This window comes from Amia ocellicauda, chromosome 5 (assembly GCF_036373705.1).
Source record: "Amia ocellicauda isolate fAmiCal2 chromosome 5, fAmiCal2.hap1, whole genome shotgun sequence".
Lineage (NCBI taxonomy): Eukaryota > Metazoa > Chordata > Actinopteri > Amiiformes > Amiidae > Amia > Amia ocellicauda.
This window is the reverse complement of record NC_089854.1, coordinates 20,373,477-20,387,280: the sequence shown is the minus strand read 5'-3', so window position 1 is coordinate 20,387,280 and position 13,804 is coordinate 20,373,477. Positions and strand designations below refer to the sequence as shown.

The 13,804-nt window shown below is 51.4% G+C and overlaps 1 protein-coding gene across 1 annotated transcript; it reads right to left on the bottom strand.

Annotated features, from left to right (window-relative positions):
* Positions 1–1,353: 1,353 nt before the first annotated feature.
* LOC136749731 (centrosomal protein of 95 kDa) lies at positions 1,354–13,748 on the bottom strand. The gene is made up of 22 exons (XM_066704237.1): positions 12,500–13,748; positions 11,121–11,249; positions 10,595–10,702; positions 9,537–9,650; positions 8,595–8,709; positions 8,393–8,511; positions 7,618–7,719; positions 7,166–7,386; positions 5,714–5,786; positions 5,309–5,397; positions 4,986–5,185; positions 4,665–4,797; positions 4,326–4,440; positions 4,039–4,220; positions 3,745–3,837; positions 3,491–3,641; positions 3,142–3,305; positions 2,952–3,026; positions 2,577–2,729; positions 2,340–2,486; positions 2,123–2,194; positions 1,354–1,978 (listed from the first exon to the last, which is right to left on the bottom strand). Exons 1-22 carry the CDS (start codon positions 12,726–12,728, stop codon positions 1,802–1,804), a joined length of 2,961 nt encoding a protein of 986 aa, XP_066560334.1. The 5' UTR covers positions 12,729–13,748; the 3' UTR covers positions 1,354–1,801.
* Positions 13,749–13,804: the final 56 nt, after the last annotated feature.

Here is a 13,804-nt window from a genome sequence, read left to right as displayed (position 1 = left end):
TATATAAATGTGTGTATGTATGTATGTGTGTATATATATATATATATATATATATATACACACGTGTGTATGTATGTATGTATGTATGTATGTATATATATATATATATATACATACATACAACTCTTTAACTTGTACCCATGCAGAAAAAGAGCAATAAAGTGTATGCTGTTTGCACCCTCACAGCATAATCTTAAGGTCCCTCCTGCCCCGCCTCTGTCCTTGCTTTACTGTGGTTCTGATGAATGAATGATTATGCATCTGGACTGGGGAACCTCAGGCCTCCAGAGTGCATCTCTGCCCGGGTGTCAGGAAGTCTTGGCATTTTCTGTGCAGGTGGGATCTTGGCAGATGGTGAAGTAGTTTGCAGCTGGTGCCTAAATGATGCCAAGACCAAATCAAACCTTCCCCCCAAGTGAGGAGTTAAAGCCCTCTCTGTACCCCAACATGGGTTACTGATGAGCAGTGGGCCGTGTCTTCTGACAATGGAGATCGGTCTCAGTGTGAGGGGACTTGAGAGATTATTGAGCTGGTTTTATTTCTGTGGTATGCAGGTGAACAGCAGTGATGGTTTGTAATCTAATTTAGGTTGGAAGGAGTATTGATTGGTTATAGTATGTCACAATAAGTATATTAATAATAAAAATAAGCTTTAGGAGGGTTTATTATTAGTAGTCAATAATAATGAAGAAAAAGTGCCCTGTAGGCAATGGACTAGAGCAGGGGTCCCCAACCCTGCTCCTGGAAGAGTCTCTACCCTGCTGGTTCATGTTCCAACCAAGCTCTCAATTACATAATTGAACCCTTGAACTAGTAATTTCCTGAATCAGAGCCTTTTCATGGTGTTAAACAATAGGGGTTTAAGTGAAGTATAGAATAGTGTAAAGAACTTATGGCAGAACCAACTCTTATTACACAATTTAAACAGTCAAATCTAAGCAGATTACTTAAATTAAGGTTAAATTAAGTAATTGAGAGCGCAGTTGGAACAAACACCAGCAGGGTCAGGACCCTTGCACTAAGGTATGTCGCCTTTGGATCTAGTTTATAGTCAAATTCACTAATTTACCACCATTGCCACTGTGTCTGTTTATCACTGGCAGACGACACACAAGCTGCTGGTCTCGGAGAAGAACAACATCGCAGCTGCTGAAAGTCCGTCCATCTTCAGTGCCCTCTCTCTCCAGCCCCGGGTCCAGCTGGACATCGACTCTGAGTGGCTGGCCCAGAGAGGCAGCCTGTGATCTCTGCGCCGCCCCCTACTGGACGTCCTCCAGCATTGACCACTTTACTAATGTCAGTCCCACAGCCCCCTCTAGCGACACTGTGTGAAACCACAACAGAGACTAAAACTAAAACCAAAAGTAGTCCGATTTTAATAAATAATTTAAAAGCCGGTCTGTACAATCATTTTACAGTGTTAAGACGGTGTTAAGGGAGAGAGACGCATCCAGCAAGTACTCAAACAAACAGGAAATAAAAATAATTCACTTAGGGAGTTAAAAAAAAAAAAAGTTGGCCTTCATTATTATTATTATTAGTGTCCGGAAGGAGATGCTGGTTATCTCGTTAACCTCGTTATCAAACACACAGACTGGAGCGCAGAGCAGAGGAGGAGTTATATATTCAGGTGTTAACGCTCAAATAATTTAGTTTAAAACTGACAAAAAAATAAATCCTTTAGTCTTGTGAGCAGCAGCAGCGACAATGAAAGTGACGAGGGTGGGAGGCCGGGCGTCGGGGTCCGCGGGGGGCTCCTACAGCAGGTGTCCGGCCCTGAGGTTCCGCAGAAGGTCCTGTCCTACAGCAGGTGCCCGGCGCTGTACTGGAAGGAGGCTGTGTGGATGCGCTGCTGCAGTCTCTCCACCTCGCGCTCGCAGGAGAAGTCGTCCCGATCGTTCTGCAGGATGATCTGCTGCAGCTCCCCGATCTCCCGCTGCATCTTACTGCGCAGCTCCTTCTTCATCTTCTGCAGAGCCTGGGGCCACAGAGACAGCATCAGCATCATCATCAGCACAAACACCAACACCATCTGAATATGTAAATGCAGTTTTATTTTGATGAATAAAAGCAATCTCCTATAACAATGAGCAGTGAATGCCGTGTAGAAACCGTTACCCACCTTCTCCTGCGCTTTCTTGCGGACTTGGATCTCCTGGCGCTCCTGAGCGAGAGTCTCAGCCAGCAGGGAGAACTGGAGAAGAGAGGAGACGCACGGACACACGGGAGGTCAGTGGTGCCGGAGAAGCACGGCGGCTCGCAGCGACTCACACACAACCGGAGCGTTGTGTGTGCAGTGTAGCGGTGCGTGTACGCATGTGCGGTCTGCGCTCCAGTACCTGGTCCTTGTAGTAGTTCTCCATGGCCTGCAGCTCGTCCCGGTGGCGGCGTCGGTGCTCTTGGCGCTGCTCCTTGGCGTCGGCCCGGATCTCCAGCAGCCGCTGTTTCTGCAGCTCCAGCCCCTCCTCGAACAGCTGCCTCACCATCTGCACACACAGGGGTGTCACCAGGGGCCACAGTGGAGCTCAACTCCCTCTCCCTCTCCCTCTCCCTCTCCCTCTCCCTCTCCCTCTCACCCTCTCCTCTCGTGTCCGTGCTCTCATGCGTCGCGCTCTCAGCTGCACGTGGTGTTCAGTGTAGTATTTTCGGGCTCGAGCCACTTGTTGCCTCTGGTCCCTGAGCCGCGTCTGCGCAGACTTCTGCAGACGGATGCGATCCTGAAACTCCCTCTGAGGAGGGATGGAGGGATGGAGGGATGAAGAGAGAGAGAGAGAGAGAGACGCAGAGACAGATCAGTCCAGTCCAGTCCAGTCCAGTCCAGTGCACCGAGCAGTACTGAACACACTGTGTTGTGTTTTGCCGAGTGATTCACCACCCGCTGGTTGTTTGGTCGTGTAGCGTGTTGTGTGGCTGTGTTGCACAGTGGTTGTGTTGTTGTGCTTGTGACTCACCAGTCGCTGGTTGTGCTCCTGTTCTTTGCGGATGATCTCCACCAGCAGGTCATGTTTCCTCTGTGCCTCCTCCACCTGCAGCACAGCAGCATTGTTACGCACACGCACAACGCACAGCAGCATTGTTACACACACGGACACAGAAACAGAGTCGCGAGAGCTGCCATCTCTGGGCTGTCGGGGGGGTTACCTGGCTGTCCAGCTGTTTCCGGCCGCGGCCGCTGAGGGGCGGCGCCACATTGCCCACCTGCCGCAGCTGCTGCTTCCACATCCTGTTGAGCGTGTGGGGGGACAGCTGCAGCCCGGGGAGGTCCTCCAGCAGCTGGGGCAGCAGGTCGTTGTCCCGGATCCGCACTGGGGTGAGCGGGGACACACAGAGACACAGGGAGAGACAGGGAGGGTCACACAGAGAGAGACACGGGGACGAGAGTGTTACTCCATGAGGCAAAGGACAGGCTTTATTGGCACAGTTCAGTGATTATCATACAGCATTTGGAGCTCAAACCATCTGTAATCCATAGATAACACAGAGGACTCACTGGGGGTGGGTTTCCGGGGGTGCACGCGTCCTCTGGAGGGGGTGTGGGGGCCCGCTCGAGGGGTGGGGGGGGCGCTCTTGGAGGAGTAGATGCGGGACGGTTTCTGGGTGGAGGGGGTGTCCTTCTGCAGGGCCTCTTTATACTCCTTCTCCTGAGAGCGAGAGTGAGAGCGAGGGAGAGGGAGAACTCTTAGCTCAATAAAGGATGAGTCAGCCGCAGGCGTCGCGGGCGTGTGGCAGGGCTGAGCTTCTCACCGTCTCCATAGCCTTGGCCGTCTCTTTGGCGATGTGGATGCGCTCTCTGTCCTCGTACTGGCGCAGCTCCTCCTGGTACGCTCTGCCCACGACCTGCAGCAAAGCACAACCTCAGACACGGCCAGTGACGCCCATAACGCCGCGCTCCCCCAGACCGACACGCCCGTCGTGAACACTAGGGTGGGTCTTCGTCCGATTGGAAGACCTCAGCCCTCTGCCTGTCCCTGGCCTCACTTGTCCCTTCCTCCCGTGGTTGTCACCTTGTCTGTCCCTCTACCCGTGCCGGGGCCTCACCTGTCCCTTCCGCCTGCAGGAGTCCAGCTCGGCCCGGGTGTGGCGCCGCACTCTGGCCAGGTGGCGGCCCTGCGCGTCTCGGGTCAGCGGCTCCTCGAACTGCACCTGCAGGTGGCGCCGCGCCGGGGGGGGCGATGGCGACAGCGAGCGCGTGCGCGGGGGCTTGGCGGGATGCGGCGGGCCTGTGGACGGAGACACACACTGAGTCTCTCAGCGTGGCGATCGGGAGCCGGCGCTGTGTGCACCAGTCTGTGGCAAGAGGGGGCTTCGGTAGCGGGGGTCCATACCCGTCTGTCTTTTGGTCCGGCGACACTCCATGAAGCTGTCACTGTGGTGAGACAGCTTGTCCTCTTCCCTGGTCTCGCTCGTCTCGGCACCCTCCCCCAGGGCCTGCTGGAGCATCTGCAACAAGGAAACGGGACACTTAAACTAAACCAGCCTGGTTCCCGGGAGCTAAAAACCTGGGCAAACCCTATTCTCAGTCAAGAGATTTATTCTCTCACTCCACAGGTCTCTCCTGATCTGATGAAAGTCACGGCTCTGCTGTGGGACTGGTAGCTGGAGACACCAGATGTCCAAGACAAAGCCCAGCCCACAGCCCCGGACCCCCTAGCGGCCGGCCTCACCACGTGGAGCTCCTCCAGACGGCGGGACAGCTTGTCCGACATCTCCTGCAGCTCCTGCTCCTTCTGTCGGTTCTTCAGCCGGCGCCAGGACAGCGGCTCCTCCCCCGGGCTGGCGCCGCTCAGTTTGCCCTCGCTGCCAGATACACAGGGGAGAGGAGCTGCCATCAGCAAATCCACTCGGGAGGGTTAGGGAGGCTCCCAGTGGAAGAGAGCACATATGTCATATTTTTAATTAATTAATTGCCCAGGGACACTAACGGTTGTTCCAGAACACACAATTCTCTCAATCTCATCAGTATTGGCATGGTTCAGGGCTCTCACCTGAGGCTCGTCTGGTCCCCGGGCCCTCGGAGGTTCTGCTGCCTGGCTCGACCCTGCTGCCCGGAGCCTGCCTCCTCTTCTTCCTCCTCCTCCTCCCCGGAGCCCCAGTCTGCCAGCCCTTCCTGCTCGCTCTGCAGGGTGAGGAGCCGGATGTCGGGCTGCGTGCGGAAGGCCACCCTCTTGCTGCCCGTGGCGCCGGACTGCAAGACGGCAAGAGACTGGGTGTGACACCATTGCGGGAGGGGGGGGGGGGGCGGCGCTCACACACACACACACCCCCAGGGTGGGGGGAGGGTGGGTGGGGGGAGTACAGAGATGCCTACCTCGGGCAGCTCCAGCTCGGTGCTCGTGGACGTTTTCTTTTTCCGACTGGCTGACGTGGAGCTGCTGGATTCTGACTTCTCGCTCTCCACTGGAAAAGGAAACGTTTTAAAACAATCGTAGCCGTGGGTGTCCAACATAGGGTAGGAATGCTTTATGAAGGCTTTATGTACGCTTGAGGACAGGGAAGTGTGCTGGAAGTGTGCGTGCACGCAGGGTTAATCAACAGCAGCACACTTCCCGGTCCTCAGGCGTACATAAAGCCATCATAAAGCCTCAGGCAAACTGGATCGGCAGCTTTGCGAAAGAGGAACCCGCACCGAGGGAGTTCCCGTTTCACTCGCAGCTCAGCTACTGAGGCCCCTCTCTCTCACACAGCGGTCACGATCACGTGTGTATTCACTCACCTGGAGAGTGGCAGGGGGAGCGCAGGCCATTGAGGGCGGGGGTGTCAGACAGCTGCCTGGGGGACGGGCTGCCCTGTGGAGCGACAAAAACACCCCGAACACAACCGTCAGTGCTGTACATGAAGGGCTGTCCACAGGACAAAGGACAGCAGTGTCACTGTGAAGCTGCTGCTAATGACCACTCATCACCCCCCCCACCCCCACTGTGTTCTCTGCGGCTCTGTCCCTCCCCAGCACCCTTCCTCCCACTGTACTGATGCAAAGCTGATTAGTTTAAAATGTTGAGTTGGTGGGGGAGGAGGAGGAAAAGAAAGAAACAGAGAAGTAGTGAAAAAAAAAGAAAGTGAAAGAAAAGAAAGGTGTGCTTGTTACTCTTGTGAGCGCAGATTGAGTCGGCCTGCTGCCCAGTGCGGCCCCTGGCAGAGCACCCTTCTCCAGGGTGAAACTCTGTGTCAGAGCAGGGCTTGGCAGGGAGCCGCAGGTCTGCATTCCAGAAGTTACAGTACTGTGCAAAAGTTTTAGGCAGGTGTGGGAAAAAATGCTGTAAAGTAAGAATGCTTTCAAAAATAGACATGTTAATAGATTATATTTATCAATTAAAAATATGCAAAGTGAGTGAACAAGAAAAATCTAAATCAAATCCATATTAGGTGTGACCACCCTCAGTTTTTGAAGGAACTCGGCAGGTAGGTTGGCCCAAACATCTTGGAGAACTAACCCCAGTTCTTCTGTGGATTTAGGCAGCCTCAGTTGCTTCTCTCTCCATGTAATCCCAGACAGACTCGATGATCCCAGACACCCTTTGCCTTCAAAACAGCATCAATTCTTCTGTCTGGGATTACATGAAGAGAGAGAAGCAACTGAGGCTGCATAAATCCACAGAAGAACTGGGGTTAGTTCTCCAAGATGTTTTTTCACACCTGCCTAAAACTTTTGCATAGTACTGTATGTCACAGAGCACTGGGTGTGGCCTGTTACTGTAGAGAGAGAACAGCACACACCCACTCCAGCCCTGGCGATCGGCGCGGGGGAGTCCTGCCGGGTTCCTGGTTGTGTCATTGAGCTGCAGCTGGTCTGAGAGGGAGCTTCTCATTGGACAGAATACCGTTTCTGTGCTTCTCATTGGACGGAATGGGGTTCCTCTGTTCTACTGTGGATTGTTATGTCATTTCTATTGGAGTTCAGAATCTTTTGTGCTTCAGAAGTAACACTGTCTTATTTATTTGACTCATGTCATGTGATCACAGAGGCACCAGTAGCTTTAACGATTGTCCGTCAGTTTGTTTTCTCAGCCATGAGTTTTTGTTGCCCAGAAGAATTTCACTACCTCAACAGACTCGGTGATAAGACCCTCACAGAGACCAGCACAGGGTCCACACTGCCTGCCCTGTCCCATTATTCCCATTTTCTGGACACCCTGGCCCCCCGTGTCCAAAACCCCACTGTCCTTACCGTTCTCGGCACAGGGACCTCCTCCCCCCGCTGTCCAGAGGCGCTGGCGGGAAGCGATCTGTCCATCAGCACGTCCGCGAGTCCCTCTGTGGGGGGCTGCGCCGGCTGGTAGGGGGGCTGCAGCAGTGTGGCGGGGCGCAGGGGCTCTCTGAGCTGCGTGGCAGGGCCGTGCGGGACGTACAGAGAGACAGGCGCCGCCGGCAGAGAGACGGGCTCCACCGCTGTGCAAGGCAAGAGAGGAAGACAAGGGGACAGTGTCAATATCGAGAGGACAGGAAAGGCCAGAGCCTGTCCCAGACACAATTTGAGGGCTGTGTAAGTGTGAGTGTCTTATGCACGTCTCTGTGAGTCTGTTTATGTGCGTGTTGGTTTGTCTGTGTGTGCGTGGTGTTCTAGGTCAGGGCCCTATGATTTACAGCAGTTTTCCAGTTTTTTTCCCCACTCTCTCTCACCGTGGTCTCTATGGTGCGATGCCCCTGTCCCGGTGCAGGAATTGCCAGTCCGGTGGATCCCATTGGGCGGCTCTGTGCAGGGGGGGCTGCCGTTCCTCCCAGCTGCAGATACAGAGCACACAGACCCCCGCGTTAAACACACATGGCCAGGAGACCTCTCCGTTCACAAGCTACCCCCTGGCCCCGTGCAGAATGCAGTGCGGTGTGAATGTACAGCTGATTGGTGGTTCATTTCTGTTGGAGTAGACTGTTCAAGGCGGATCCAGGCCGGGGCTGAGGGGGGCGGTGGACAGTGCAACATCACGCCCGAATCGAGGTCAGATCGGCTATAACTAGAGCGTGAAGAGAATGACCTGGGATGCCCCCCAGCCTCAGTCTGGCAGAAGACTCTTCCCTGGCAGCCTCGTGCGTCTCCCTATCAGACCACAGTCACATGGGCAAGCGCTGACTGGGGCAGCTGCCTCACCGACACATGAATGGACTGCAGAAGCAACTTTTTAATTAATGAACTAGAACAGGGAATCTAAGGGAATCCCTGTTATGAATAGAAGACCAACCAAAACAAAAACATTCAACACCTAGATTAAAATAAATATATCAATAAATCCTTGGTTTATTAGAGTATTTTTCATACATTAATCGGATACACCCATCATTACTGGCACACGGACAGACTGGGCAGACCAGTCATGTTTCTGTGCCGTGGATTGAATTGCCGCACCGGTGGATGCAAGTAACCAATGCGGTGATATCCGGTGGCGGGGCTGTATCTCACCCTGGCTTTTGGCCGTGAAGGTGCGCGCAGAGTCCCCGAGTCTGATCAGCTCCGCCGTGGACTCGGACCCCTCCATGTCCCAGAGCGGCCCGGAGTACTGGGAGGACTGCGCGGTGGACCTGTGGATGGGTACGAAGACAAAATCAGCCTCTGGTCCCCCGTGGGAGAGGGGACAAGTAGGAGACATACAGGGGCCACTCACCCTCTGGAGGACGGAGGCCGGAACTCAGACAGGGCCTCCCTCTCGTCCGCCAGCCGCTCCAGTGGCGGCTCCTGGGCCGGTGAGGGCGCTTCGTCCGAGACACAGTCTGGCTCATCTACGGCACAAGAACAAACACAGAGAGAGAAAGACAAGAGAACGTCATGGTGATGGACTGCAGGGCTTTCTGGGAACACTCAGCGATTCCGAGCGAGGCCAGACAGCAGAGATGTTGTGACTCAGAGCGATAGCCTTCGATTCTCCGAACGAGGGAATGTCAAGGATGAGGCGCGTGACTCGGGACATTGTTTCAGAGGAATCAGCATTCAGTCGACGAGTGTGAAAAAACACCATGGAAGCGGAAAGCGTCTTTCTTCCGAGGCCGACACAGAACGAGTCCCCTGTTCAGGTTTCACTTTCTCAGGCCCGCACAGACCCGCCAATTAAGAATCGTGTCCAATCACCTCTTATGAATGAACCCTGTCTGTAGAGGCAATGCCCTTGATTCCTGTCCTCTCTCACGGGCGGGTGAGTATTCAGATGCAGTGTGTGTTTACAGAGCGTTCACCCCCGGGGGGCTGCCTGCTGCGCTCAAACGCGGATGAGGTTGACAGCGCTGGTCTAAACAAACCTATAACCCTTCCCCCTAATCCCAGGAACAGCACTTTTAAACCCCATTATGTCCAGTCCATGTGTACTGGTGAGCTCATTCAAACAGGGTCCTGCGCTCAGTGACAGCGCCAGCTCGGGGGGGTGGTTTACCACAGCTCAGCAGAACTGGCAGGCAGGCAGACGTCTGCGATTGTCCACCGCACTCGTCGGGGGCCGAGCTTCTCCGTCGGGAGAAAGGGATGCTCGACTCTCATCACCGTTTCTTATTTGGTTAAATTTAGAAAATAAATCCATCGATAAGCATGAATAGAAGCGCAATGAAAAGCCTCTCACCGCTGGTCTGGGAGTCCTCCTCACTCGTCTGCTCCGTCAGATACTCCAGCAGCCCGTCGAAGATCTCCAGCAGGTTCCTGACCGACTCCTTGTCCCCTCGGACCACATTTTCTCCTACATGAGAAACTGACTGATTAGGCTGTGTTGGGTTTTAATGACAGACTAGCGTTAGTGTGGCAGCAGACCCTCAGTTGTGGCCGTGCGCTTATTTCGGGTGGGTATAATGAACACCACCAGACCCACATTTATACCCACAATAAACCCACATTTAATAACACACTGACTGAACACAAAGTAGTAGCCTAGGTGGAGTTTCTCTAATGTTTTATTTATTCTTGGTGGGGTGGATCAGATTTGGGGCCATGGACAAGTCTCACCCGTCTGTTACCCTAAATATGTCATTTATTTTAAAGTATAGAAACACTGACACATTTAAGCAGGACCCGACAAAAGGAATGATAATTATATAGCTCCTCGTAACACACAGCATTGGGATTGTTATACTTATTTATTTATATTAATTTATTATAGTGATTATTTTTTATTAACAGCAGATTTTTCCCACAGTGCTGAATAAGTTTTCTGTCTGCCTGTGGAGTTGCTATTATGGGCTGGTGTACACAGAGGTTTAGACAGGCTTGTCCCACGACAGCTGTGGCGAACTTCGTGAATGTCACCAACCATTCAAAGCTGACGTGTGGCTCAGCGTCAGGGTTCCGCTTCCCCCGTAATCATCTGATCCTGTTGTCAAAATACTCCTAAACCAAGCACTGTGTAAATACCCAGTCTACTGCACCCCCCAGCCGCTATCAGACTTTGAGTGTATGAAATAAAAATTCCAGTCTCTGGGCTGCGTCGTGTTTCCAGAAGGACTATTACTTCACATGAAAAAGCAGAACAAAACAATCTTCTATTTCTGTGGAAAACATTAATCCCCACATGTGAATGTCGTCAGAGCCCAGCTGGCAGGTAATCATTTCTCAGGGTATGAAGGCATGAATAAACACGTGGGTGTGTCCTGTTTGTTCAGTTTAGCCAATGGCGGCCGCTTCCTCTACCTGTGATGTGAGACAAGCTGATCTGCAGGTAATCCAGAGCCAGCGAGTCGATCACAGATTGCACATTGTGGGCGTCGTCCTCCTGGCTGCGGGGAGCGGCGATGTAATCTGCACAGAGGAGGGAAAGTCAGGGACTTGCCCGGGAGCACCTCGCCTGCCCCCCCCATACCCTCATACTGAGGAGCACACACCAAGGCAGGAGTCAGCCAGCCTGCCCACCCACCCTCCCTCCCTCCCTTTGACAGGCAGCGTATGAGTCACATCAACTGCATGCTCAAGTTCCCTGGAATCCTGTTTGCCCGAGGGCAGTTTTGCATACGTTGTTGTTTTTAAGTGACTTGTCTTCCTCGTCCGTCTGTTTCTACCAGCTGAGGCCACTGTTTGTGTTCAGACCAGACGAGGAACACCTGTTCTTTGCCATTTAATGATTACAGAGACACTGCCTGGCCTTCACACACCAGATGGGACTATTCTGTACTTCTTGTACCTTTCCATCCCAGAAACAGTGGTTATACTGACTCCTTACCTGGGACTTTATCACCCAAGATCGCTTCGTACAAAGCAACGAAAACTCCGGCGTCGCAGTCGGTCAGTTTCTTTAGCCGCAGGTTAATGTGACACTTGCTGAGCAGATCATTGGCAGCATCCACCCAGTCTGTAAGAGAGGTTTTTGCATACAGGTTAGCCATTCATAGCACCTTTGTTAATGTTTTGCTGTAATTGATCTCCTGGAAGGGAGTGTGGAACAAGGCTCTCTACACACAGACAACACTTTAGAGTGAAACTGTCCTACGAACTGACCCTCTAATTTTATTTCTAAATAAAGACCAGCCATGAGGGATTTATAGATGTAGGCAGAAATAGGGTGAAGAGAAAAACGTGAAGCCTTCTCTTATATAACAAACTACATTAACAATGTTAAAAAGTCGTCTTAAATTGATACAATTCGGATAGTGCCCGATTTCAGATAGATACAACTCAGTATCAAAGCGGCGCCAATTAACTAATTAAACTAGAGCGGCGTCTGTGGTTACCGACCGTTTGGCGTTGATGGCAACCAAGTAACAAAACACCATCACATGTGCGGCACCATTACAGCCACCCATCCCCACCCATCTGTGGCAGCGAATGGGTGCAAATGTTGCAAATATGATGACGTGCTGAACCGCGGCTACAGTACACTAAATACAAATAAAGAACAACAAGAGCCCCAATGGCAAATGAGCTCCAATAAACACAGACACTCAGATTAAATATGAAAAATAAAAAGTCAAGTCCGTTGTTGTTGTCTGCCACAGCACACATCCACAATATGGATAGTTTCATGGGTCTCAACTCTATAGGAAGCAGTTTCGGCTGCGATGCATCAAGAAAACACAATGCACATCAACACAATGCTAACACAGCAGTGCACGGCACCAGGACAACATAACAGATGGGAAATAGAAGGAAGATTAGCTTTGTTGCGATTCCTCCCGTTTATAAACGATGTAGCAGTTTGCATGACACAAGCCTGTGTATTATGGGGTCCTGAAACATGTAGACAGATACAGACAATTTCACAAACATGTTTAAAGTGCCCTGAGCCTGTGATATCGATTGGGCAATAAACAGGGGAAGTAAGGAGCTACAGTCATGCAAATTATATATATATATATATATATATATATATATATATACACACACACACACACACACACACACACACACACACATCAGCCAACTACTATCCTTTCCTATAGTATGTGAAAGACGGGGCATGCACACCGTTTCATAGCTAAACATGCATTCAGACAGCGGGCACAGCAGGCAAACGAGTCCAGACAGCAGAGCGTCAATATCAACAGATCACTGACTTCTGCAATCGGGATCACAAACACGATCCGACCGGGTACATCCACTCACCTCTCTCCTCCTGGGTTCCCATGAATAGTTTATTCCCAAAGCGGGTGTTGCGCTGCGAAAACGGGGGAGTTGACGTGTTTAAAAGCGCGGACAGATCGCGAAGATCTGCTCTCCCATCAGACGCGTCTTCAGCGGCTCCGGCTCTCGGACATTTAAAACAGCCAAATATCCCGATTGGCTGTCGGGCCCAGCATTTTGTTTCCGGATATGACGTAGGGTCAACAGACATTCAATACATGCAACATTGTTTTTGTTTTGTTTTGTGCCGTTTATTAATCTGTCTTAATTATATGGTGGATGTTTTCCTTTTATTTAAAATACACCACGTTCTCGAATAAATAAAAGTTGGTTATGTATCATTGAAATCGCAGTCGGGTGTTTGCATTGACGTCATTTACCGGCAAAGGAAGGACTCGCTACAGTATTTTCCATCGGTTGATGCCGCCGCAACCAGCCCTCTAAAAAGTAGTCCCATTACAACCATACATTACAGATGTCTCACAATTATATCTGTTTTAAATACACCGCTGAATTAAACGTTTGCATTTAATAATAGAACAGTAGAGAACAGGGCAATTTAATTATGTAATCACAACTCAATTATGAATGTATTTACTGGATATAAACCATCAGCTCTTTCACTGTAGCCCGCTGGAAGTACTGGACCAACTCCGGCGCCTTTATTAAGAGCGGACAACGCCCTGCTTCGGTACACTTCCGTACAAAGTAATTAGTAAATACAGTTAATTTAATTATAGATGGGGGTAATTTCCCTCCACGGATAGGGTGTGTTGGGTGGCTGTGCACTAAACAGACCACAGTGACTGATGGCTTATAACTCCGGGGGGAAAGAGAAGCTGCTCTGTCCGCTCCGCCATTTCGGCCCACCTACGTCATCATGACGCGCCGGCGCCTTACCTGTTCAAACCGGTTCTCAAAGTCCTGCAATAACCCGTTTACAGTGAGACTATCAAGAATATTAATCTCTGGATCAAAATGTGTTTCTGAAACGATTTAATTCCCAGTTATTTCAATCGATATCTGCTGAATAGATACCCTAATAAATACATTGTGAAGCACAACACACAATTGAAGCACAACCCGGAAGGTAATCCGGCAGTGGGAGACAGTCTTGTGGGAGACGTGGGTGAAATCTGCTCATTTTAATCTAATAATTTAATCAAAGTTATCTGCAGTAATTACAGCGTCGGAGTGCGTGCTGCCCGGGGAAGTAGGTCGGCGCGGAGGGATACCGCCCCCTCGCTCAAGATCTCCTGAGGCTTCATTTCCGGTCCCTATATAAAC

Bases quoted from the DNA above. Each gene is read 5' to 3' on its own strand.
- LOC136749731 (XM_066704237.1), bottom strand. From the start codon at position 12,728: ATGTCTGTTGACCCTACGTCATATCCGGAAACAAAATGCTGGGCCCGA. The intron at 5,787-7,165 runs GTAAGGACAGTG...GTCGCTCCACAG, and splicing joins AGGTCCCTGTGCCGAGAACG to GGCAGCCCGTCCCCCAGGCA. The intron at 5,398-5,713 runs GTGAGTGAATAC...TTCCTTTTCCAG, and splicing joins CTCCCCCTGCCACTCTCCAG to TGGAGAGCGAGAAGTCAGAA.